The sequence below is a fragment of the Panulirus ornatus genome, chromosome 5 (genome assembly GCF_036320965.1).
Source record: "Panulirus ornatus isolate Po-2019 chromosome 5, ASM3632096v1, whole genome shotgun sequence".
NCBI lineage: Eukaryota > Metazoa > Arthropoda > Malacostraca > Decapoda > Palinuridae > Panulirus > Panulirus ornatus.
The window spans coordinates 4,475,677-4,501,730 of NC_092228.1; the positions used below are offsets into that span (position 1 = coordinate 4,475,677).

The following is a 26,054-nucleotide window of genomic DNA, read 5'->3' on the forward strand; positions in this document are numbered from 1 at the left end:
TATTCTTTCTTTCCCATCCCCAGGGGGCAACGTTGCTGTTTTCTGTGGGGCAGGGTGGCTCTAGAAAGTAATATCCTCACTGGCAGCTCAGTTTCCAGAGGTAGCCAGGCTCGAAAATTGTTAATAAAAAGTGACAGCACACCTCAGGTGTTTGTTTAAAGTTAAAAGGATTGCCCTGATGGAGTTGGGCAAAGCCTTCCGCTTTAGTTCCACCCCTAAGGGTGAAACTTGGATATTCTCGAAGTAGAGTATCCCCTCGAGGTAGTACCTGGCAACTGTATTATGGAAATAGCATTAGGATGGACAGTATTGTTTTAAAAGAGATATTCAATGGAAATATGGGATACACAAGTGATCATTTGTTTTAGATGTGGACATCTGTTGTTCATACATCAATTGATGTTGAAAAATAATAATCAAGTTTTGCAGCACTTTTAAGATTTTTCATGTCTGGCATGCAAAGAATTTGGTGTCAGGTAACTTCTTGAAATGGTCTCAGTTTTGACAATAAACTACTACTGTAGTATTATACAGTATAAAACTTCTATCTCAACTCTCAACATATGTTAATTTTTCAGACCTTACATGTTGGGATAACTACTTTAGTCACAGCCTATTCCAAGTGTATAATTTTTTTTTTTTTTTTTTTTTTATACTTTGTCGCTGTCTCCCGCGTTTGCGAGGTAGCGCAAGGAAACAGACAAAAGAAATGGCCCAACCCCCCCCCACATACACATGTACATACACACGTCCACACACGCAAACATACATACCTACACAGCTTTCCATGGTTTACCCCAGACGCTTCACATGCCTTGATTCAATCCACTGACAGCACGTCAACCCCTGTATACCACATCGCTCCAATTCACTCTATTCCTTGCCCTCCTTTCACCCTCCTGCATGTTCAGGCCCCGATCACACAAAATCTTTTTCACTCCATCTTTCCACCTCCAATTTGGTCTCCCTCTTCTCCTCGTTCCTTCCACCTCCGACACATATATCCTCTTGGTCAATCTTTCCTCACTCATTCTCTCCATGTGCCCAAACCATTTCAAAACACCCTCTTCTGCTCTCTCAACCACGCTCTTTTTATTTCCACACATCTCTCTTACCCTTACGTTACTTACTCGATCAAACCACCTCACACCACACATTGTCCTCAAACATCTCATTTCCAGCACGTCCATCCTCCTGCGCACAACTCTATCCATAGCCCACGCCTCGCAACCATACAACATTGTTGGAACCACTATTCCTTCAAACATACCCATTTTTGCTTTCCGAGATAATGTTCTCGACTTCCACACATTTTTCAAGGCTCCCAAAATTTTCGCCCCCTCCCCCACCCTATGATCCACTTCAGCTTCCATGGTTCCATCCGCTGACAGATCCACTCCCAGATATCTAAAACACTTCACTTCCTCCAGTTTTTCTCCATTCAAACTCACCTCCCAATTGACTTGACCCTCAACCCTACTGTACCTAATAACCTTGCTCTTATTCACATTTACTCTTAACTTTCTTCTTCCACACACTTTACCAAACTCAGTCACCAGCTTCTGCAGTTTCTCACATGAATCAGCCACCAGCGCTGTATCATCAGCGAACAACAACTGACTCACTTCCCAAGCTCTCTCATCCCAACAGACTTCATACTTGCCCCTCTTTCCAGGACTCTTGCATTTACCTCCCTAACAACCCCATCCATAAACAAATTAAACAACCATGGAGACATCACACACCCCTGCCGCAAACCTACATTCACTGAGAACCAATCACTTTCCTCTCTTCCTACACGTACACATGCCTTACATCCTCGATAAAAACTTTTCACTGCTTCTAACAACTTGCCTCCCACACCATATATTCTTAATACCTTCCACAGAGCATCTCTATCAACTCTATCATATGCCTTCTCCAGATCCATAAATGCTACATACAAATCCCTTTGCTTTTCTAAGTATTTCTCACATACATTCTTCAAAGCAAACACCTGATCCACACATCCTCTACCACTTCTGAAACCGCACTGCTCTTCCCCAATCTGATGCTCACTGTATACATATATATACACACACAGACGTATACATATATACACGTGTACATAATTCATACCGTCTGCCTTTATTCATTCCCATTGCCACCTCGCCACACATGGAATAACAACCCCCTCCCCCCTCATGTGTGCGAGGTAGCGCTAGGAAAAGACAACAAAGGCCCCATTCGTTCACATTCAGTCTCTAGCTGTCATGTGATAATGCACTGAAACCTCAGCTCCCTTTCCACATTCAGGCCCCACAGAACTTTCCATGGTTTACCCTAGACCCTTTACATGCCCTGGTTCAATCCATTGATAGCACGTCGACCCCGCTATACCACATCGTTCCATATTAACAAAAAATGTGAAATGCTGGGTCTAAAGTTTGTCCCATAATTTGTTTATGATATGCACTTGGAAACTATGGATAAAGAATATCTATCTGTCTATCTTTATCTCTAATGCCTGTTCCTAACTGGAACTGCTCCAACAAGGTGGCCACGACAGTAGTCTCTCCATAATTAGTGAACTCTGGTGCCATCTCTTAACCTTTAGTGCCCCATCCTTAACAGGCTGCTGGCAGAAGGCAACTCGAGTGCAGTTTGCTTCTGCCTACTGTTCCTGCTGACAACTATTATCTAATGCTCCTTCCTAATGTTCCTATGTGCTACTTCTACTAAATGTTTCTACCTAATGCTCCTGCCTAAATGTTCCTATCTACCTATATATTGTATAAACTAGTAGCTTGTTGAATCTTAGAATTGAATAATAGAGGATTTTGTGCAAAATATGCTTTAATTTTAAGGTTATACAAACTTAAGGATGTACCTTGAAAACCTTAGTACATCATTTCCCTATGAATTGGATAGTACTTCCTTAGCAAGATGAAGGCTAGGTTTATGTAATCATGTATTTATTGTATGGGGAAGGAGTTCTACACTCATGTGTCACCATCTCTTGAATTTTATTTCTGTCATACAACCTTTTTAGCTAATGTGTGCAGTATACATTTCACATTCCTTTCATCCACTTTTTGTGCACTATGAAATTGCAGGATGACTGTAGACTACTTTTTCTTCCCTCATATTTTCTGATTTTCTCTATAAAAGGAACCACAGAATACTTCTTAATCACATTTATTACGTTCTTGTACTTTATCTTCTGTGGATATGTGCTTCTGCCATTGGTCTGCATCTTTGGATTGTGTAATATGGTGTTCTGTCCTACTTTAACGTGATATTACTACTTTGATGTGTCATTTTTCCATTTCCATAACCTTTCCTTTAGCTTTAATGGCATTCATCCATAAACATCCCTCCTGATCTATCACTTCTCTATACTCTCTTAACTTTGATGCTTCCTCAGTACCTCTTGTGTTTATATGAAGTGCTGTACTGTATGATCTTCCTTGCATTTGCTTTCCTTCATTCATTGTTTTATGTTGCCTTCATGTTCTGTCTCTTACCTGTTGCAATACTACTTTATATGCATTTATTATCATATATTCATCCCTTCACCTGCCTTTTACACTGTGTAATTTGCTTCATTCGTAATATTCATCTTCAGTCATAATTTTGGTTATGTATTTACAAAACTGTCCATGACTTTTTCCATGGGTCTTCTACTCTAACATGAACTTCATTTGTAAAGTTACATTGCTTAACACTTATTTGTTTGTTTAGAATAATCTCTCCTTTCAGCATCCTTGTGAATATGTTCAGTATGTTGTTTGCCCATTAACTACCATTTCCAATTCATTTTCCTGGTACTGTGCAGTGACTGCTGAAGCACAGAATGAGATGTGTGTCTTTCAAGGTAATGAATATTCATTTGTATGTACAGCTATTACCTTAAATGTCATGGTCCTGTACAGTTGAGGACAAAGGTGACAGTGGTCCAGTTTATAACACTACAACAGAGCCTTCAGAGAAGGGCCAGTGGTGTTGCAGACGGTTGAAGTGGAACGTATGGCATTTTATTGGGAGGAAGTCCAAGAGTGAATGTCAGCAAGAAAAGGAAGATGAGGATGAAGACAGACTTGCCAGTTTGCACAAGAAGTTCACAAAAGAGCAGTGGTTCCTCCTCCTTGTGCTTCTTCTGGGATCATTTACATGTTATGTCTCTCTCTGCCTCTTCCCTCCATTTCTTCCAAAAATTGTAAGCACATCATTAGTGACATGTAAAAGAATATTAATTATTTTAGAATATGTTAATTTGAAATATGAATAATTCCATTTAAAAAGTAAATCCCTGGGGACGGGATTAAGAATACTTCCCACGCATTCCTCACGTGTCGTAGAAGGCGACTAAAGGGGACGGGAGCGGGGGGCCAGAAACCCTCCCCTCCTTGTATTTTAAATTTCTAAAAGGGGAAACAGAAGAAAGAGTCACACGAGGAGTGCTCATCCTCCTCGAAGGCTCAGATTGGGGTGTCTAAATGTGTGTGGATGTAACCAAGATGAGAAAAAAGGAGAGATAGGTAGTATGTTTGAGGAAAGGAACCTGGATGTTTTGGCTCTGAGTGAAACGAAGCTAAAGGGTAAAGGGGAAGAGTGGTTTGGGAATGTCTTGGGAGTAAAGTCAGGGGTTAGTGAGAGGACAAGAGCAAGGGAAGGAGTAGCACTACTCCTGAATCAGGAGTTGTGGGAGTATGTGATAGAGTGTAAGAAAGTAAATTCCAGATTGATATGGGTAAAACTGAAAGTTGATGGAGAGAGATGGGTGATTATTGGTGCATATGCACCTGGGCATGAGAAGAAAGATCATGAGAGGCAAGTGTTTTGGGAGCAGCTGAATGAGTGTGTTAGTGGATTTGATGCACGAGACCGGGTTATAGTGATGGGTGATTTGAATGCAAAGGTGAGTAATGTGGCAGTTGAGGGAATAATTGGTATACATGGAGTGTTCAGTGCTGTAAATGGAAATGGTGAAGAGCTTGTAGATTTATGTGCTGAAAAAGGACTGGTGATTGGGAATACCTGGTTTAAAAAGCGAGATATACATAAGTATACATATGTAAGTAGGAGAGATGGCCAGAGAGCGTTATTGGATTACGTGTTAATTGATAGACGCACGAAAGAGAGACATTTGGATGTTAATGTGCTGAGAGGTGCAACTGGAGGGATGTCTGATCATTATCTTGTGGAAGCAAAGGTGAAGATTTGTGGGGGTTTTCAGAAAAGAAGAGAGAATGTTGGGGTGAAGAGAGTGGTGAGAGTAAGTGAGCTTGGGAAGGAGACTTGTGTGAGGAAGTACCAGGAGAGACTGAGTACAGAATGGAAAAAGGTGAGAACAAAGGAGGTAAGGGGAGTGGGGGAGGAATGGGATGTATTTAGGGAAGCAGTGATGGCTTGCGCAAAAGATGCTTGTGGCATGAGAAGCGTGGGAGGTGGGTTGATTAGAAAAGGTAGTGAGTGGTGGAATGAAGAAGTAAGATTATTAGTGAAAGAGAAGAGAGGCATTTGAACGATTTTTGCAGGGAAAAAATGCAAATGAGTGGGAGAGGTATAAAAGAAAGAGGCAGAAGGTCAAGAGAAAGGTGCAAGAGGTGAAAAAGAGGGCAAATGAGAGTTGGGGTGAGAGAGTATCATTAAATTTCAGGGAGAATAAAAAGATGTTTTGGAAGGAGGTAAATAAAGTGCGTAAGACAAGGGAGCAAATGGGAACTTCAGTGAAGGGGGCTAATTGGGAGGTGATAACAAGCAGTGGTGATGTGAGAAGGAGATGGAGTGAGTATTTTGAAGGTTTGTTGAATGTGTTTGATGATAGAGTGGCAGATGTGGGGTGTCTTGGTTGAGGTGGTGTGCAAAGTGAGAGGGTTAGGGAAAATGATTTGGTAAATAGAGAAGAGGTAGTAAAAGCTTTACGGAAGATGAAAGCCGGCAAAGCAGCAGGTTTGGATGGCATTGCAGTGGAATTTCTTAAAAAAGGGGGTGACTGTATTGTTGACTGGTTGGTAAGGTTATTTAATGTATGTATGATTCATGGTGAGGTGCCCGAGGATTGGCGGAATGCTTGCATAGTGCCATTGTACAAAGGCAAAGGGGATAAGAGTGAGTGCTCAAATTACAGAGGTATAAGTGTGTTGAGTATTCCTGGTAAATTATATGGGAGGGTATTGATTGAGAGGGTGAAGGCATGTACAGAGCATCAGATTGGGGAAGAGCAGTGTGGTCTCAGAAGTGGTAGAGGATGTGTGGATCAGGTGTTTGCTTTGAAGAATGTATGCGAGAAATACTTAGAAAAACAAATGGATTTGTATGTAGCATTTATGGATCTGGAGAAGGCATATGATAGAGTTGATAGAGATGCTCTGTGGAGGGTATTAAGAATATATGGTGTGGGAGGCAAGTTGTTAGAAGCAGTGAAAAGTTTTTATCGAGGATGTAAGGCATGTGTACGTGTAGGAAGAGAGGAAAGTGATTGGTTCTCAGTGAATGTAGGTTTGCGGCAGGGGTGTGTGATGTCTCCATGGTTGTTTAATTTGTTTATGGATGGGGTTGTTAGGGAGGTGAATGCAAGAGTTTTGGAAAGAGGGGCAAGTATGCAGTCTGTTGTGGATGAGAGAGCTTGGGAAGTGAGTCGGTTGTTGTACGCTGATGATACAGCGCTGGTGGCTGATTCATGTAAGAAACTGCAGAAGCTGGTGACTGAGTTTGGTAAAGTGTGTGAAAGAAGAAAGTTAAGAGTAAATGTGAATAAGAGCAAGGTTATTAGGTACAGTAGGGTTGAGGGTCAAGTCAATTGGGAGGTAAGTTTGAATGGAGAAAAGCTGGAGGAAGTGAAGTGTTTTAGATATCTGGGAGTGGATCTGGCAGCGGATGGAACCATGGAAGCGGAAGTGAATCATAGGGTGGGGGAGGGGGCGAAAATTCTGGGAGCCTTGAAGAATGTTTGGAAGTCGAGAACATTATCTCGGAAAGCAAAAATGGTTATGTTTGAAGGAATAGTGGTTCCAACAATGTTGTATGGTTGTGAGGCGTGGGCTATGGATAGAGTTGTGTGCAGGAGGGTGGATGTGCTGGAAATGAGATGTTTGAGGACAATATGTGGTGTGAGGTGGTTTGATCGAGTAAGTAATGTAAGGGTGAGAGAGATGTGTGGAAATAAAAAGAGTATGGTTGATAGAGCAGAAGAGGGTGTTTTGAAATGGTTTGGGCACATGGAGAGAATGAGTGAGGAAAGATTGACTAAGAGGATATATGTGTCAGAGGTGGATGGAACGAAGAGGAGTGGGAGACCAAATTGGAGGTGGAAAGATGGAGTGAAAAAGATTTTGAGTGATAGGGGCCTGAACATGCAGGAGGGTGAAAGGCGTGCAAGGAATAGAGTGAATTGGAACGATGTGGTATACCGGGGTCGACGTGCTGTCAATGGATTGAACCAGGGCATGTGAAGCGTCTGGGGTAAACCATGCAAAGTGTGTGGGGCCTGGATATGGAAAGGGAGCTGTGGTTTCGGTGCATTATTACATGACAGCTAGAGACTGAGTGTGAACAAATGGGGCCTTTGGTGTTTTTCCTAGCGCTACTTCACACACATGAGGGGGGAGGGGGTTGTTATTCCATGTGTGGCAAGGTGGCAATGGGAACAAATAAAGGCAGACAGTATGAATTATGTACATGTGTATATATGTATATGTCTGTGTGTGTATATATATGTGTACATTGAGATGTATAGGTATGTATATTGTGTGTGTGTGGACATGTATGTATATACATGTGTATGTGGGCGGGTTGGGCCATTCTTTCGTCTGTTTTCTTGCGCTACCTCGCTAACGCGGGAGACAGCGATAAAGCAAAATAAATAAATATAAAAAGTAAATAGGGTAAAAAGTCTCCCTGAAGTAGTTGGGCATTTCTACCTTTCAAGTTTTGCTAATATTACCCACAAAAGGTGTATGTGGCCCCAGACAAAAAAAAAATGGTAGCAACCTTTGTTGACAAGATGCATGTTTATATGGGTAAATAGAATGTAAAGAAAAATGATGTATATAAGAAGTGGTAAATTGAGATTTTTAAGAAAAGAACATTTTTTGGTTAGGTTTTCGTGAGAAAAGGTTGAGAATTGATTGGACCTTTTTAGTGGAATTTAGTGAAGTATCCAAAATCAAACTTTCTAGAAGACATGGTTGTGTAAAGATCTGAACATTAAGATGGAATATGCTGTAGAAAGATGGATGGTAAGAAGGTTAAGATAAAGATGAGAGTTGGCCAAAGTGAACATATAGAACAGGAGGAGTGGAAGAGACAGATGGAGAGATTATTGTTACAGAGAAAAATATAAAGAGGAAAAGGGAGTTAAGGAATGTGATGGAGAAGGTTGGAGAAAGACAGGGAATGATTGAAGGGAAAGGGAAGGATTGGAGGGAATAGGCAAAGATAAAAGAAATTGGATAGAAAATGATGGAAGAAGGAATTAAAGAATGATGGAGAGTAATAGTTGGAGGAGGAGGGAAAGCAGAAAGCAGTAGGGTTGTCAGATTAGGTATACTTGATCCTATTGATCCATGTGAATCTAGATCAAAACTCAGTGTAGAGGTATTCTTGTAGTTATGTGTTACACATGACAGCTAGGAGACTGGTGTGAACAAATGTGGCCTTTGTTGTCTTTTCCTAGCGCTACCTTGCGCACTTGCAGAGGAAGGGGGTGGTGACAAGAATGGATGAAGACAGCAAATATGAATATGGATGTACATGTGTATATATGTATATGTCCTTATATATGTATAGGTATGTATATGTGTGTGTGTGGGCGTTTATGTACATACATGTGTATGTTGGGGGGTTGGGCCATTCTTTCATATGTTTCCTTGCGCTACCTCGCTAACGTGGGAGACAGCGACTAGGTATGATAAATGTGTTAAAAAGAAAATATTGTATGTTAGTATGTGGAATACAATAGAGATTAGATGTTCAGTATTGAAGAAACCATGTTTTACTGATGTACAGTTATGGATTAAAACTTTGAAGGCATATGGACTTAAAAGCATAGTGATGCTCCAAATGTAAAATTGATGTAAGGAGGTTAATCTGAAACCCTGGCTTCATTAAGTTCCCTTAGATATGTTGTTTCTTTGACAGGCACAAGAAAAGGGATGTTCATCCTTCATCATAGGGCTTATCATTGGTACTAATTGTTTAACCACATTCCTTTTCACACCCACCGTTGGCAAAAAAGTAAGTACAATTTTACTTTTAAATGCGGATTTAAAAGAATGCCAAAAAAAAGACAGGCAACATAAATCTGTGTTTTGCAGTATTAAGGAAATGGGTACAAGGTTTTGTGCAAGTTACTGTAGGAAATTTTCATGACTTCAGGCTATGAAATCTGATATATCTTTAGATGTAGTAAACATTACTTGGATTTCAGTTGTATAATTGCCAACTTCTCGCTTGTGATTTCTTAATAGGATTTTCAGTTACTGACCTTTGTAAACATTCAGTTTACCTAAATTGTAATCTCTTTTGTCCACAGCTTAAGCTCATTGGTTTGAAATTTGCATTCTCTGCTGGACTCTTTTGTAGTGGTGGTTGCTGTATTCTGGCTGGGTAAGCTTACAGTGATAGTGTATTCTGTGTAATTTTGTTGGATATAGGAATGCTCATACATTTGCTGAAATATTAGCAGGTACTGTCCTGTATCATTTTGCTTTTCTAGAGGTAGTCTGATTTTATTGCAGAGATCCTTATGTAGATGTGAATATGGTAATGATCATTTGAAATCCTTTTAAGGAGTTATGATTGCTTAGTATCATGTTTTCTTCAGGTTCCTCGAATGGTTTCCACCTGGGCCAGTTTTTGTGGTCTTTGCAGTTCTGATTCGTATGGTTCAGGCTGTAGGAGTTTCAGGAGTCAACACCGCAACATTTGCTTACATTGGTATAAAGTTTCCTCAGTGTTTGGCCAAAGTCTTTGTAAGTGGTTCTTTCCTTAACGAATTTCATTTAAAGTACATCACTTGATATTTTCTTCCAAATTCATTTTAAGGACAGTACTAAGTTTTTTCAGTAAAAATCATTTGAGGTGAAATTTGATATACTTATATATTTTCCAGGGATACTTTAACTGTCAACATAAGATTTTTATATAAAAGTTTGATTTTTACAAGAGATTCTTATAAAGTTAATTGAAACTTTGACTCCCTTTCCAACAGTCTTGGACTAGGACAGCAGCAAATCTGGCCCAGATGTTTGGGCCAGTGATAGGTGGGGCCATGTTGGAGGTAGGTGGTTTCAAGTTGCCCTTCATTGTCATGGGAACTATTCAGATGACAATGACCATCGTTGCTTCATATCTTCTGCCTAAGTTTTGTGGTCAGTAAGTGGTGAAACAATGTATTGTTGGTTTTTAGAGAATTATCCAAATTGGGCTTTGTCATTTATGGGTGGCTGATGTGGGATGACTAACTGTTTGAGTAAGATGGAGATTAACTTGTGCAGGAGTGAGGGATGATGCCAGATGACAAATATACCTGAATGTTAGGAAAAGTGCTTGTGTAAGTAGTGCCTTCTTAACTAAGTCTGAAATAATCCTTTTAAAGTAAGAGTATGAAAGTTACCTCAAGGACATCTGCAGAATGATAGATTGATGTAAGTATTTATTACAGATGATAAAAACATTGATGTGAGAATTGACCAGTTTGCAAGAATGCCATTACAGATGCCAGGACATAAAACTGAAGACCAACTCAAAAAATTCAGCAACATAGAACATTATAGTAGTTGGTAGGCAGCTAACAACCAGGGAGGTATATAACCAGTACTACCCGCTTGAGTATCAGGAGGGTTAGTGACTTGTGATGGCTGCTAAGTTAGCCAGCACTTCAGTGGTTGTCAATTTGTACTCCTCTGACCCAGGTAGCTGTCTTTTCTTTATGCCAACATGTGGACTACTGGCATTCTTTCCACAAACATGCAATCTCTAACTTTGTCTCACACAACTCATTCTTTGTAACTAGATTTTCCTGCAGGTGAAAACTAGGCATTACCCCTGCCATTTGGCAGGTAGGAACACTTAGGTAGAAGCATTAGGTAGTAGTAGTCAGTAGGACACAGCCAATGAGAGGGGGATGGAGGGGGTATGCTGTACCCAGGCCTGGGGGTCCAAAATGGGGCCCGAGAATTTCCTGGGATCTCGGAAAATGTTTGCATATTTGGAAGACTAGCATTCACATTTTGTGTTAACCTACATAGTTGAAATATTCTTAAAGCACATGCCATAAAACCATAGTGGATAAAATCAGGATGACTAATGGAGAAGGGATGGGGACCCGAAAGAAACTTTGTACCCCCTGATAAAATTCCTCTCAGTGGCCCTGCAGTAGGAATATTAGGTAGGAATCTCTGCAAACATTGCACTAGAGTTGCCCTCTGCTAGTAGGCTGTTAAGGATGAGGCACTAAAGGCAAAGAAGTGGCATTGGAGTTCACTAGTTATGGAGATTGTATTGCTGTGGCCACCTCCTAGAGGGAGTTCCAGTTGAGAACAGGTTTCGAGATATAGATAGAGAACATTATTGTGAAACAAGCAGGGTACATGATGGACATGTTAGTCCAGTCTAATAACAAAATTGTGCTGTAGGTACTAATAGGTAGGTAGGTATCCTCCCCCCCCTACTTTCTCTCTGTAGCTACTTGGTAACTTGACAAAAGGTTTCATAAGCATCTTCCTTCTTTAGCATAGAAAATTTGATATCCAGCTTTATGTTTTCTTTGTCTTCAATACATCATTATAAAGCTTTGTAAGCTACACTGTAGATATAAATCTTGGTAGATGCATAGCCTGATTTCATTGGTTTATGTAGAGGAACGGTTAATATTATTGAAGGCAATTGGAATCTACATTCATTTGCTTTACTGTATTGGCATTAATCATAATGTTTAATGTTCTCAATTTGATTGACCTACATTATTTTGATTTTATCACCTGAATATCAGAAAAATATTTATTTGAAGAAATTCAGAGAGCAATCTATTTTTTTATGTTACTTGGGTTGTTAGAGAGCAGGAAGAAATCAGAAGAAAGTGATGAAGAGATAGAGCTATGGAAGATAGCCACCATCAAAGGAATCTGGGTATCATTCATCACCTTCATACTCTCCACCATGAGCAATGGGTTCCTCTCCATAACTTTGGAGCCACAAGTTCTCAGGATGGTAAGTACTGTTCTGTCGTCATGCAGTTACATGCCCTAAATTTAGATTTAAACAAGGACAATGTATTAAAGCTTACGTATAGATAATAACCAAAATAAAGCTGCAAGTGTTGCATGCCCTGAATTATTAATGTAAGCTGCAATTAAGAACCATATTTACTAAATTTTCTTATGTTTATATTTGTAAAGTGTCTAAGAGTTTGTCTTGGCAAGAATATGGTTGTGGATAATCCCATAAGAATAAGATTTAATCATTTAGAAAAAAATCTAGTTGTAAAGATGCCACCATCCTTCATTTGGTCTATTCCTACATAAGATTGTAGTAGACAGTTTATTAGTACCTTCTTGTTTTTAACATAAAAATGATTAGCAGTTACTTAGAGGTTTTAAATAGCTCTGTAAATATCTTGACCTTAATATCCCACTGATCTTACTCATGATTTAAAATGCGGTCAGACATTTAATGTCTGTCATGGTATGATATTTGTGTTAAGTCCTTAGATTTTAAACAGCCGTGCTTGCAGAAGATGGGAATACTTTGCACTGGCAGTATTATTCCATTTGTAACCTCAGGCTGAGGCATTATTTATGCATCCTAATGCCCATAGGATTGTATAGAAAGGTTTCATGAAGATAGTTCTCATGGCAGCCCAGAAACTTCACGATACCTTGTTTTTGTAAATTTTCTTACCTTCTTATATGTTTCATTTGCATTATAATAAATATTTGGTAACAAGTTTTAATGCTTAGGAAAGTCCATGAAAATTCATCTACCTCACTTAGGACACTCATGAGGATATTGAACGATGCAGCTCACCCAACCAGTGTAAGGGTTGTTATAACAGTGAGGTGGAATAAGATGCTTCATATAATTTTTATTATTGGTCTTCCCACAGTTTGGCCTAAGATCGTTGTATGTTGGTGTTCTGTTTGGCTTAAAGGATGGAGTCAACAGTTTTGCTTCACCTTTATGGGGTTTAATTTGCGATCATTACCGTCATGTTAAAATTTTCATCCTGTTGGCAAGCTGCTTTGCCTTCACCTCCTTCTTCCTGCTGGGACCCTTCCCTGGAGTACCTATCAACAGGTAAACTGGCTGCCTGCTTTGCCCCAGTTTTTAGGAGAATACTTGAAAAAAGTAGGATTCTCAGACTTTTTTCCTCCAAGAATTGTGCATACTGAAGTAATCCAGCTCCTTGCTTCCCTTGCTGCCTTTGAGAAAGAGAGATAGCCTTTTTTATATATATTTAGGATGCTATTCTGGAAGTTTGCTTTTTCAAAAACTTGTAAGATTTCAGGTGGGAGGTACATTCTCTTAAAATGTATGTTCGTGATGATGCAATAGAATTAGAAACTTTGACAAATGTTGATCAAAGGTAAATATTTTTAGGAAAACTTTTTGCTAGCTATAATTTGAGTTTAAGGGTTAAATTTCTCATGGTAGTGTCTGTACCTTTTAGTTTTGGTATTTGAAAGTCAGGCACAGGTATTGAATGTGGCTTCTTAGTGCACCAGGGCATAGAATCCTACTAAATATAGTGTAAAGAATTAGCATATTAACTTGAGCCAGATAAACAGATATCCAGGAAAACATCCAAAGGAACTGAGCCAAAGTTGCTTTTTGTTATCCGTGGAAACAGTGTTAGAAAGGATAGGTGTGAGGAAATATGTGAATACAGAAAGCTAGTTCAAAATTTGAAGGATAATGACAAAAGACTAGTAATACCTGGAATACTCCTAAAATGACATTTTTATCAACATAATCATTGGTATTAATAACAGACTAAAAGAAATATGCTTAAGGGAGGAAAAGACTAATAATTACTGGAAAGAGGTATGCTTTGACAAAAGCTGTTAGGGGTTAACTGCCCTTAAAGTAGTAGATGTAGCCTACGTAGGAAGGTTACTAAATAGTACATGTGGCATGAAAATACTGGTAAGTGTATTATGGTTCAGAGTAAATTCTTCACAAAAAGTTTTTTAGAAAGTTTTGTGGGCCCTGGATGTGAAAAGGGAGCTGTGTTTTCAGTGCATTTACATGACAGCTAGAGACTAAGTGTGAACAATTGTGACCTTTGTTGTCTTTCCTTAGCGCTAATTCACGTGCATGCGGGGGAAGGGGTTGTCACTTCATGTGTGGCGGGGTGGCGACGGGAATGAATAAAGGCAGCAAGTATGAATTATGTGCATGTGTATATATGTATATGTCTGTGCATGTATATATATGTATATGTCTGTGCATGTATATATATGTATACGTTAAAATGTATAGGTATGTATGTGGGTGTTTATGTATATACATGTGTATGTGGGTGGGTTGGGCCTTTCTTTCGTCTGTTTCCTTGCGCTTCCTCGCTAACGTGGGAGACAGCAACAAAGTATGATAAATATAAATATCTTCACAAATATACAGTTGGGATAGAACCTTACAAATCACTTTGTCATGAAGGAACTTAATAGGTCTGACTGAGCTCGGATCAAGTCAGTTAAGATCCCTTTTGGGGTAGAACCTTACAAATCACTTTCTCATGAAGGAATTTAATAGAGTCTGACTAAGCTCTTATCAAGCCAGTTAAGATCCCTGAAGTCAGTTACGCAGGGTGAGCCTTGCCACAATGAAACTTCCTCAGTCACACTGTTAGCTTAAAAAAACATAGGCTCTGAAGCACAAGTTTGATAAGTCTTTTTTCTGAGCACAGTTGAAGGTAAAATTGAAGAATTCTTTCCAAGAAATGGTGAGAATGCATCCTAAACAGAAAGAATACAGGATGGAAAGGTTGAAAAATGAATGTTGAGTATGTCTATGCAATGAATATAAAAGTCATTATAGCCTGGACATTGAAATATGAATAAAGGAACACTTTAGTTTTTTGCCTTATAGAAATCACAATTCACTTTTAGCTAACTAGTATTACGAAGTCGAGAACATTATCTCGGAAAGCAAAAATGGGTATGTTTGAAGGAATAGTGGTTCCAACAATGTTGTATGGTTGCGAGGCGTGGGCTATGGATAGAGTTGTGCGCAGGAGGATGGATGTGCTGGAAATGAGATGTTTGAGGACAATGTGTGGTGTGAGGTGGTTTGATCGAGTGAGTAACGTAAGGGTAAGAGAGATGTGTGGAAATAAAAAGAGCGTGGTTGAGAGAGCAGAAGAGGGTGTTTTGAAGTGGTTTGGGCACATGGAGAGAATGAGTGAGGAAAGATTGACCAAGAGGATATATGTGTCGGAGGTGGAGGGAACGAGGAGAAGAGGGAGACCAAATTGGAGGTGGAAAGATGGAGTGAAAAAGATTTTGTGTGATCGGGGCCTGAACATGCAGGAGGGTGAAAGGAGTGCAAGGAATAGAGTGAATTGGAGTGATGTGGTATACCGGGGTTGACGTGCTGTCAGTGGATTGAATCAAGGCATGTGAAGCGTCTGGGGTAAATCATGGAAAGCTGTGTAGGTATGTATATTTGCGTGTGTGGACGTATGTATATACATGTGTATGGGGGGGGGGGGCCATTTCTTTCGTCCGTTTCCTTGCGCTACCTCGCAAACGTGGGAGACAGCGACAAAGTAAAATAATAATATAATAGTATTACAAAAATCACATTTCACGTCTTTCCAAAAAGATGTATCATGTAGAATTGTAGTTAGGTGTGTTGCCTTAAACTGCATTAGCTACCACCTTGTGGAGGAAGGGTTACATTGTAATTCATAACAGTGTATTGTGGTCAGTGATTCATGCCTGTTTTGGTCTCCAGTTAAGTGTCTGTGATGGCCATTGGTTCAGTTTGTGGAAGTCACTTAGCATTCCATGGGATCTGATAAATTTTGTTTTAAAGACAAAACTGATTTTCCCCTTTCCTTTTTCATTTGCTCATATTTTCACACCTAATTTTTTTAATGTTAGCTTTTCTTAATTTGCACAATGCCAGTTGTTTGGCAGTTTGATTATTACTTTCATGGTAGAAGTTCTTAGATGATAGTTTTAGGCTTCATTGTAAAGTACAAAAGTAATAAATACAAATAATCCTTTTCCTCACTTTCAGGACACCTTTAAGCTTCATTATAAAGTACAAAAGTAATAAATAAAAATAATCCTTTTCCTCACTTTCAGGTCACTGGGTATAGTGATTGTAGCAATGGTCTTCAACGGGATCGGTATTGGTGGTCAGCAGGTAGCTGGTGTTGTGGACTCCATGCGAGAAGCTGTGTTAGTAGTATATAATTAGAATTTGCTTTTTGGATGTGCTTGGTTATACACAATTTAGTTAAAAGAAATAATTTATGTATAAATGAAGCTTAAGTATTCTTGAGCCATTCAGTATTTGATAGAATTGTAGAGAGTATCCACAGTTTGAAATGCAACCTACTAATGTTCTGGATAAAGTTGCCTCATATACATACATACACACTGAACACACACAGAAAGTGACTACAAAGACAGCATAGAAAGATTGAAAATATCATAAAAATGGACTTCAAAGATGGAATATCATTGAAAAGTTATATCTCTAAGAATGAAACTAATGCAAGCATTTACAGGCCAGAGGTTTCTTATGCTGAATAAATGTCATCAGAAGGGCTACTGCAAATAAGAAAATCAAGAAAACACTTTGAAAACCATGAATTTCCAATGCTCAAAAAGAAATATAAGGAACTTGAAATAAGCTAAAGTAATATAATGCATTTGTTGTCCTTTCGTAGCGCTACCTTGTGCGCACATGGGGAGGGGGTGTCATTTCATTTTTGGCAGGGTGGCGGCAGGAATGGATGAAGGCAGCATGTATGAATATTGCATATGCATATATGTATATGTATGTATACATTGAAATGTATAGGTATGTATATGTGCATGTGTGGGTGTTTATGTATATACATGTGTATGTAGGTGGGTTGGGCCATTCTTTCGTCTGTTTTCTTGCGCTACCTCGCTAACACAGGAGACAGCGACAAAATATAATACAAAAAAAAAATGATGCACAATGATGTTTGATTGGGCTAAGTAAGCAAAAAAGGATAGAGCTTAGGGTCAGGATAGCTGGATATTGAATATTAAAACAGCTAAGCTAGGGAAATTTTAATAACTGATGGAGAGCATTACATATATAGTAGCTGAAGCTGTTGAATAGGACTTGAGGTGGGATCACTAATGTTTTTGTTTTTAGATTATGCAAAACAAGAAATCATATCTCTCTATCCATTGAAGCTAAAATTATGGAAGAAGTGCAGAGTAACAGGATCCCAAAATACTGCTAACCAGACTAAAAGAAAAACTGATTTGTAATCATATGTCTGGCTGATGAAATCTGACTTAAAGTGCAAAGTAATGAGGGGAAAGAGAATAAACATACAATATTTTAACTACTGTATTGGGGGAAACATGTTAAAAGAATCCTGTTAAGAAAGAGATACAAGTTTATAATCAGTACATTATGTAGGGAAGATTTTGACTGTAGCATACTATATTTTGGTAAGTGATGATCAAAATTACCTTCAAGCCAATAAGTAGGTATGGAAAAAAGATATACCTTTTAAAATACATATTATTAGATTATTGTATTTTCATTACAATCATTGCACTAGAAATATATTTTTTTTTAAACTGAATATTAAAGCTATGATCTTCTTAATGCTTTTCCAGGGGTGCAGGATTACCAGATGATGCTGCAACACATGGATGTATAGCAGGACTCTGGGCATCACTTTCTGGTGCCGGAAGGTTTACATCAAGAACTGGCTCAGGATTTCTTGTTGATACAATTGGTTTTCAGAAAACTTGTTTCATTATTATCTGCTTGCATGGCTTTGTAGTAAGTTTTTTGGTCGACAAATTTTGCATTTGAGATATATGTTGTAGAAGGCAACTAAAAGGGGTGGGAGCAGGGTGCTGGAAATCCTCCCCTCCAGTTTATGCTTTTCCAAAAGAAGAAACAGAGAAGGGGGCTAGGTGAGGATTTTCCCTCAAAGACTCGGTTCTCTGTTCTTGACATGACCTCGCTTAAGGGGAAATAGCAAATATGTCTGAAAAAAATAATATATATGTACATGTGTATATATGTATATGTATGTATACAGTTAAATGTATATGTGCGTGTACAGGCGTTTATATATATACATGTGTATGTGGGTGGGTTAGGCCATTCTTTCGTCAGTTTCCTTGTGCTACCTTGCTAACATGGGAGACGGCGACTAAGAATAATAAATAAATTATATATATATATATATATATATATATATATATATATATATATATATATATATATATATATATATATATATATATATTTTTTTTTTTTTTTTTTTTTTTTTATACTTTGTCGCTGTCTCCCGCGTTTGCGAGGTAGCGCAAGGAAACAGACGAAAGAAATGGCCCAACCCCCCCCTTACACATGTACATACACACGTCCACACACGGAAATATACATACCTACACAGCTTTCCATGGTTTACCCCGGACGCTTCACATGCCTTGATTCAATCCACTGACAGCACGTCAACCCCTGTATACCACATCGCTCCAATTCACTCTATTCCTTGCCCTCCTTTCACCCTCCTGCATGTTCAGGCCCCGATCACACAAAATCCTTTTCACTCCATCTTTCCACCTCCAATTTGGTCTCCCTCTTCTCCTCGTTCCCTCCACCTCCGACACATATATCCTCTTGGTCAATCTTTCCTCACTCATTCTCTCCATGTGCCCAAACCATTTCAAAACACCCTCTTCTGCTCTCTCAACCACGCTCTTTTTATTTCCACACATCTCTCTTACCCTTACGTTACTTACTCGATCAAACCACCTCACACCACACATTGTCCTCAAACATCTCATTTCCAGCACATCCATCCTCCTGCGCACAACTCTATCCATAGCCCACGCCTCGCAACCATACAACATTGTTGGAACTACTATTCCTTCAAACATACCCATTTTTGCTTTCCGGGATGATGTTCTCGACTTCCACACATTTTTCAAGGCTCCCAAAATTTTCGCCCCCTCCCCCACCCTATGATCCACTTCCGCTTCCATGGTTCCATCCGCTGACAGATCCACTCCCAGATATCTAAAACACTTCACTTCCTCCAGTTTTTCACCACTCAAACTCACCTCCCAATTGACTTGACCCTCAACCCTACTGTACCTAATAACCTTGCTCTTATTCACATTTACTCTTAACTTTCTTCTTCCACACACTTTACCAAACTCCGTCACCAGCTTCTGCAGTTTCTCACATGAATCCGCCACCAGCGCTGTATCATCAGCGAACAACAACTGACTCACTTCCCAAGCTCTCTCATCCCCAACAGACTTCATACTTGCCCCTCTTTCCAAGACTCTTGCATTTACCTCCCTAACAACCCCATCCATAAACAAATTAAACAACCATGGAGACATCACACACCCCTGCCGCAAACCTACATTCACTGAGAACCAATCACTTTCCTCTCTTCCTACACGTACACATGCCTTACATCCTCGATAAAAACTTTTCACTGCTTCTAACAACTTGCCTCCCACACCATATATTCTTAATACCTTCCACAGAGCATCTCTGTCAACTCTATCATATATATATATATATATATATATATATATATATATATATATATATATATGTGGTTTCAGAAGTGGTAGAGGATGTGTGGATCAGGTGTTTGCTTTGAAGAATGTATGTGAGAAATACTTAGAAAAGCAAATGGATTTGTATGTAGCATTTATGGATCTGGAGAAGGCATATGATAGAGTTGATAGAGATGCTCTGTGGAAGGTATTAAGAATATATGGTGTGGGAGGCAAATTGTTAGAAGCAGTGAAAAGTTTTTATCGAGGATGTAAGGCATGTGTATGTGTAGGAAGAGAGGAAAGTGATTGGTTCTCAGTGAATGTAGGTTTGCGGCAGGGGTGTGTGATGTCTCCATGGTTGTTTAATTTGTTTATGGATGGGGTTGTTAGGGAGGTGAATGCAAGAGTTTTGGAAAGAGGGGCAAGGATGAAGTCTGTTGGGGATGAGAGAGCTTGGGAAGTGAGTCAGTTGTTGTTCGCTGATGATACAGCGCTGGCGGCTGATTCATGTGAGAAACTGCAGAAGCTGGTGTCTGAGTTTGGTAAAGTGTGTGAAAGAAGAAAGTTAAGAGTAAATGTGAATAAGAGCAAGGTTATTAGGTACAGTAGGGTTGAGGATCAAGTCAATTGGGAGGTGAGTTTGAATGGAGAAAAACTGGAGGAAGTGAAGTGTTTTAGATATCTGGGAGTGGATCTGGCAGCGGATGGAAACATGGAAGCGGAAGTGGATCATAGGGTGGGGGAGGGGGCGAAAATTCTGGGAGCCTTGAAGAATGTGTGGAAGTCGAGAACATTATCTCGGAAAGCAAAAATGGGCATGTTTGAAGGAATAGTGGTTCCAACAATGTTGTATGGTTGCAAGGCGTGGACTATGGATAGAGTTGTGCGCAGGAGGATGGATGTGCTGGAAATGAGATGTTTGAGGACAATGTGTGGTGTGAGGTGGTTTGATCGAGTAAGTAACGTAAGGGTAAGAGAGATGTGTGGAAATAAAAAGAGCGTGGTTGAGAGAGCAGAAGAGGGTGTTTTGAAATGGTTTGGTCACATGGAGAGAATGAGTGAGGAAAGATTGACCAAGAGGATATATGTGTCGGAGGTGGAGGGAACGAGGAGAAGAGGGAGACCAAATTGGAGGTGGAAAGATGGAGTGAAAAAGATTTTGTGTGATCGGGGCCTGAACATGCAGGAGGGTGAAAGGAGTGCAAGGAATAGAGTGAATTGGAGCGATGTGGTATACCGGGGTTGACGTGCTGTCAGTGGATTGAATCAAGGCATGTGAAGTGTCTGGGGTAAACCATGGAAAGCTGTGTAGGTATGTATATTTGCGTGTGTGGACGTATGTATATACATGTGTATGGGGGTGGGTTGGGCCATTTCTTTCGTCTGTTTCCTTGCGCTACCTCGCAAACGCGGGAGACAGCGGCAAAAAAAAATATATATATATATATATATATATATATATATATATATATATATTATATATATATATATATATATCTTTTTTTCTTTCAAACTATTCGCCATTTCCCGCATTAGCGAGGTAGCGTTAAGAACAGAGGACTGGGCCTTTGAGGGAATACCCTCACCTGGCCCAATTCTCTGTTCCTTCTTTTGGAAAATTAAAAAAAAAAACCGAGAGGGGAGGATTTCCAGCCCCCCGCTCCCTCCCCTTTTAGTCGCCTTCTACGACACGCAGGGAATACGTGGGAAGTACTCTTAATATATATATTTTTTTTTTTTTCTATACTATTCATTTCCTGCATTAGCAAGGTAGTATTAAGAACAGAGGACTGGGCCTTTAAGGGAATATCTTCACATGGCCCCCTTCTTTGTTCCTTCTTTTGGAAAATTAAAAAAACGAGAGGGGATGACTTCCAGCCCCCCACTCCCTCCCCTTTTCGTCGCCTTCTAGGATACATGGGAAGTAATCCTTCTCCCCTATCCCCAGGGATGATATATATATACGCCTCAAAATGTTATATGGTTGCAAGGCGTGGGCTATAGATAGAGTTGTGCGGAGGAGGGTGGATGTGCTGGAAATGAGATGTTTGAGGACAATATGTGATGTGAGGTGGTTTGAACGAGTAAGTAATGAAAGGGTAAGGGAGATGTTTGGTAATAAAAAGATTGTGGTTGAGAGAGCAGAAGAGGGTGTTTTGAAATGGTTTGGTCACATGAAGAGAATGAGTGAGGAAAGATTGACAAAGATGATATATGTGTTAGAGGTGGAGGGAACGAGGAGAAGTGGGAGACCAAATTGGAGGTGGAAAGATGGAGTGAAAAAGATTTTGAGTGATTGGGGCCTGAACGTGCAGGAGGGTGAAAGGCATGCAAGGAATAGAGTGAATTGGAACGATGTGGTATACCGGGGTCGATGTGCTGCCAATGGATTGAACCAAGGCATGTGAAGCATCTGGGGTAAACCATGGAATGTTTTGTAGGGCCTGGATGTGGAAAGGGAACTGAGGTTTCGGTGCATTATTACATGACAGCTAGAGTCTGAGTGTGAACGAATGTGGCCTTTTCCTAGAACTACGTCACGCACATGAGGGGGTAGGGGGTTGTTATTTCATGTGTGGTGGGGTGGCAAGGGCAATGAATAAAGGCAGACAGTATGAATTATGTACATGTGTATATATGTATATGTCTGTGTGTGTATATATATGTATACACTGAGATGTATAGGTATGTATATGTGCGTGTGTGGACGTGTATGTATATACATGTGTATGTGGGTGGGTTGGGCCATTCTTTCGTCTGTTTCCTTGCGCTACCTCGCTAAAGCGGGAGACAGCAACCAAGCAAAATAAAAAATAATATAATATATACTTATTTATATCTTTCTGCCTGCCTGCTTGTTTTATATATGTTGCCTTCCTGTATGCATGTCTTGCCCATTTTATGTCTCCTTTTTTACTTTTGTTTGCATGTCTGCCTGCTAGTGTTTCTCTGTATGCATGCTTGTCTTCTTTCTTGCCGGCATACTTATAGTTGGATGCTTGCCTACCTACCTTTATCTGCTATTGTCTGTCTACTTCCTCCATGCTTGCTCTCTATCCTGTTAGTAGTCGCTTCTTTTCAATTACCTGTTAGTGAATATTGACACTCTTGGACCCCCCATATTAAATAGCTTTTTAAATCATTGTAAACTCAGTATTTAGTTTCCTTTTTTGGTCTGTTCCAATCATCCACTGAAACTGTACTGTACTTCTTTCCATTTTTACTAAACAGCATCTTGGCATTGGGTTTCTGTAGTACGGTGTCTAATGAATTATCTATTAGTGTCATCCAACTGACTCAGAAACTTGAAGGCTGTAAATAAGATCACCCTGCTCTCTTCTTTCCATTGTAGGCAGCTACCAACCAAGTACTACCATCCTGGGTATTGGGAGGGTTAGTGATTGCTGTGCAGTGGGCCAGCACTTTAGTGGCTGTCAAGTCTCACACCTTTGGCCCAGGTTACTATCTTTTTCCTTTCTCACCCACATGTGGGTTGCTGGCATTCAGTCCGCACACATACAATCCCTCCATCTCACACACAGCATTAAACTTTAATAATTCACTCTTTGCAACTAGAGTTTCTTATGGGGAGTGCTACTATCAACTACCTATATGTAGTTGGTAGGCAGCAAACGACCATGGAGGTATATTACCAGTACTACCCATCTGGGTATCAGGAGGGTTAGTGACATCTGCTTAGTGAGCCAGCACTTAAGTGGTTGTCAAGTTGCACTCCTCTGACCCTGGTAGCTGTCTTTTCATTTTGCCATGCTAACATATGGACTACTGGCTTTCTTTCCACAAACATACAATCTCTCCTTGTCATATTTGACACTTTACAACACTTAACTCACACAGCTCATTCTTCGTAACTAGATTTTCCTGCTGTGACCACTGTCCACTAGCTCTGCCTTTTAGCAAAATGGTAGGAGCAGTAGATAGAAATAGTAGATAGGGATATTTAGGCTGGATTATTAGGTAAAAACATTATGTAGAAGTTGAAGGTAGAAGCATTAGAAAAAGTCATTAGGAACATTAGGTAGGAACCTCAGCAAACACTGCCCTAGACTTGCCCTCTGCCAGTGGCCTGTTAAGGGTGAGGCACTAAAGGCTAAGAAGTGTTACTGGAGTCGCACATTACTGTAAGTACTCTGAAGTGAGATGGCTATGAGTTCTGTTTGAGAATTAAATATGAAATATGGGCATAGAATAAATTCAAGTGAAGTGGCTAGTAAAACTTGAAGGAAACAACTAATTCAGTAAGAAGGAACATTGTAGACCACAGTCACTTAAGGTCAAATCAAGACCTTTCATGTATAGAACACAGGCAAAACCTTGCATACTACCTTTCTTGTCTTTCTCTTTTTCATGAGGCATTTTACAAATGTACCATAATTTTTATTTGGCGGACATCACCCACATTTAATCTTAGTACTGTATGTGCATTTAACTGATGGGAATCGTAATGCATCTTGTTAATTGGTAAGTCAGTGTTGATTGTGTCACTGCATAATATTTTGAATCTGTTTTACTCTAGTTTTGAAGTTTAAATGTATGCACTATCATGAAGTTCTTAGATTAGCCTCAATTAATAGATATCATTTGTGAAATGTGAAACCCACAAGTGTGTGACATATGTCTGCTTTGTTTCAGGTTGTTTCAAATACATGTAAATATAATTTTTTGTATTTCAGCAGAAAGAATTAAAAAATGCAGGCATTTTTACAAATTATAGGTAAAATATTAAAAAAAGAATATGGATTCTTTAGCTGGGATATAGACATTAGTTTATATTTGGGGATTCATAAATGCAGGTTTTCATATTACCTTTTGTTTGTTAACCTTGTGACTGGTTAGGTGGTAATGACGACAGTGTACATGTCACTGTTCCGGGATGGACCATACAACTGTCACAATGATGAGGGGAAGGATCATTTGGTTCAGAAGACTGAAGATACAGAAGGAAGGATCCAAGCAGTCTTGACAACCACGCCATCAGAACCAGTAACTACAAAAACTGTAAGTTGGATCTTAATTTTGTACTGTTTTTAAAGAATATCTCACCATAAGTGTGACCAGAAATACTATATTGGTGGAATTGGTTCAGAAATACCTTCATTGCACACATAGTGAAAAATTATGATTTAATAGAAAAGAAAATTAACGGAAATTAGTAAAACTACATTTTTGAGTGCAGAGCAGTTGGGAAGAGGGGATGGGACAGACAAATCTGACAGCTCAAGATAGAAGGGGATGACATGGAGGTCTTGTTTCTTTGTCTTTAATTTTGTTTCACACTCTGCTTATCTAACACAGCATTAAGTAACATGAATATATTTACAAATAATACAATACATGTACTAAAAATGTATGGGAGGAGTGAGGTTATGGCTGTCATGTCTAGGATGATTCCCCCTCACCTCAAGTTAAGAAAGGAAGACATGGGGGTTCTGTATGTTTCAGGCTGTTCTCTTATTACACAGGTAGAGTGTTGGTAGTGAACAACGCAAATGATACACTGTCCTCTATGTGGATTATACCTTGCAGCAACTTAAACCTGGAAACATTTTTAATATTTGCTGCTGTTCCCATATAGAACCATATGAAGTTGGTTGCAGTTAAAGGATTAAAATTTTACCCCTTTGTATTGAAGATTTAGTTGTGTACCTAGGATCAAGGAAATATTTAGATATATGTGTTCACCACCTATCATTTAGATGGGTGAATGACTTGGTGCAAATGGACATAAATTTACTTTATTTACCAGTTTTATTTTACTTGTAGAAGTTTAATTTCGTTTTAGGTGAATATCAGCATCCCAGGTTATAAAGAAGACCTTGAGGACTCCAATTATTGTGGCTCAGAACCCATGCCATCTTCTATCACAAGGTGTGTAAATTGTTTTGTAGGTCTTGTTGACAAAATATGTTCCAGAATTAAACAGGTCACTGTAGATGATCATGGTTCAAGAAAATGCCTTCATCTGCTGCATTTAATTGAACAGCACAACCATTAGTACATATTACCTTGCAGTGTAACTTCTGTAGATGTGCCACTTCATGTTATTAAACACTGTAGTGGTTATCTTGCTTTCCCCTGCTCATGTCTTCTTTTATATGATCCTCGGTACCTGTGACTGGTGTTACCAGACTGCTATTGCTCAAGGTTACCCTGTAAGTGAAAAGTCGCCTTCAGTGAGGCTTTAACGATGGGATTATTTGTGTTCCAAATTTTCCATTGTAAATTTTGAAGAACCTTGCATAACTATGATCTGATATTGGATACTAAACACTATTTTGCAATTCATCA

General features: G+C 39.4%; 1 protein-coding gene across 3 annotated transcripts in view; it reads left to right on the forward strand.

Moving 5' to 3' along the window:
• The window catches only part of LOC139747431 (MFS-type transporter SLC18B1-like), a 31,533-nt gene that overhangs the window by 2,783 nt on the left and 2,696 nt on the right, over nucleotides 1–26,054 (forward strand). For all 3 annotated transcript variants that reach the window (XM_071659785.1, XM_071659791.1, XM_071659776.1), the window contains exons 4-14: nucleotides 3,915–4,198; nucleotides 9,124–9,219; nucleotides 9,518–9,591; nucleotides 9,809–9,956; nucleotides 10,196–10,355; nucleotides 12,041–12,195; nucleotides 13,091–13,281; nucleotides 16,299–16,394; nucleotides 17,826–17,994; nucleotides 24,603–24,764; nucleotides 25,549–25,634. In XM_071659785.1, coding sequence (XP_071515886.1) covers nucleotides 3,915–4,198; nucleotides 9,124–9,219; nucleotides 9,518–9,591; nucleotides 9,809–9,956; nucleotides 10,196–10,355; nucleotides 12,041–12,195; nucleotides 13,091–13,281; nucleotides 16,299–16,394; nucleotides 17,826–17,994; nucleotides 24,603–24,764; nucleotides 25,549–25,634 — 1,621 coding nt within the window. The remainder of the gene's footprint in view (nucleotides 1–3,914; nucleotides 4,199–9,123; nucleotides 9,220–9,517; nucleotides 9,592–9,808; nucleotides 9,957–10,195; nucleotides 10,356–12,040; nucleotides 12,196–13,090; nucleotides 13,282–16,298; nucleotides 16,395–17,825; nucleotides 17,995–24,602; nucleotides 24,765–25,548; nucleotides 25,635–26,054) is intronic.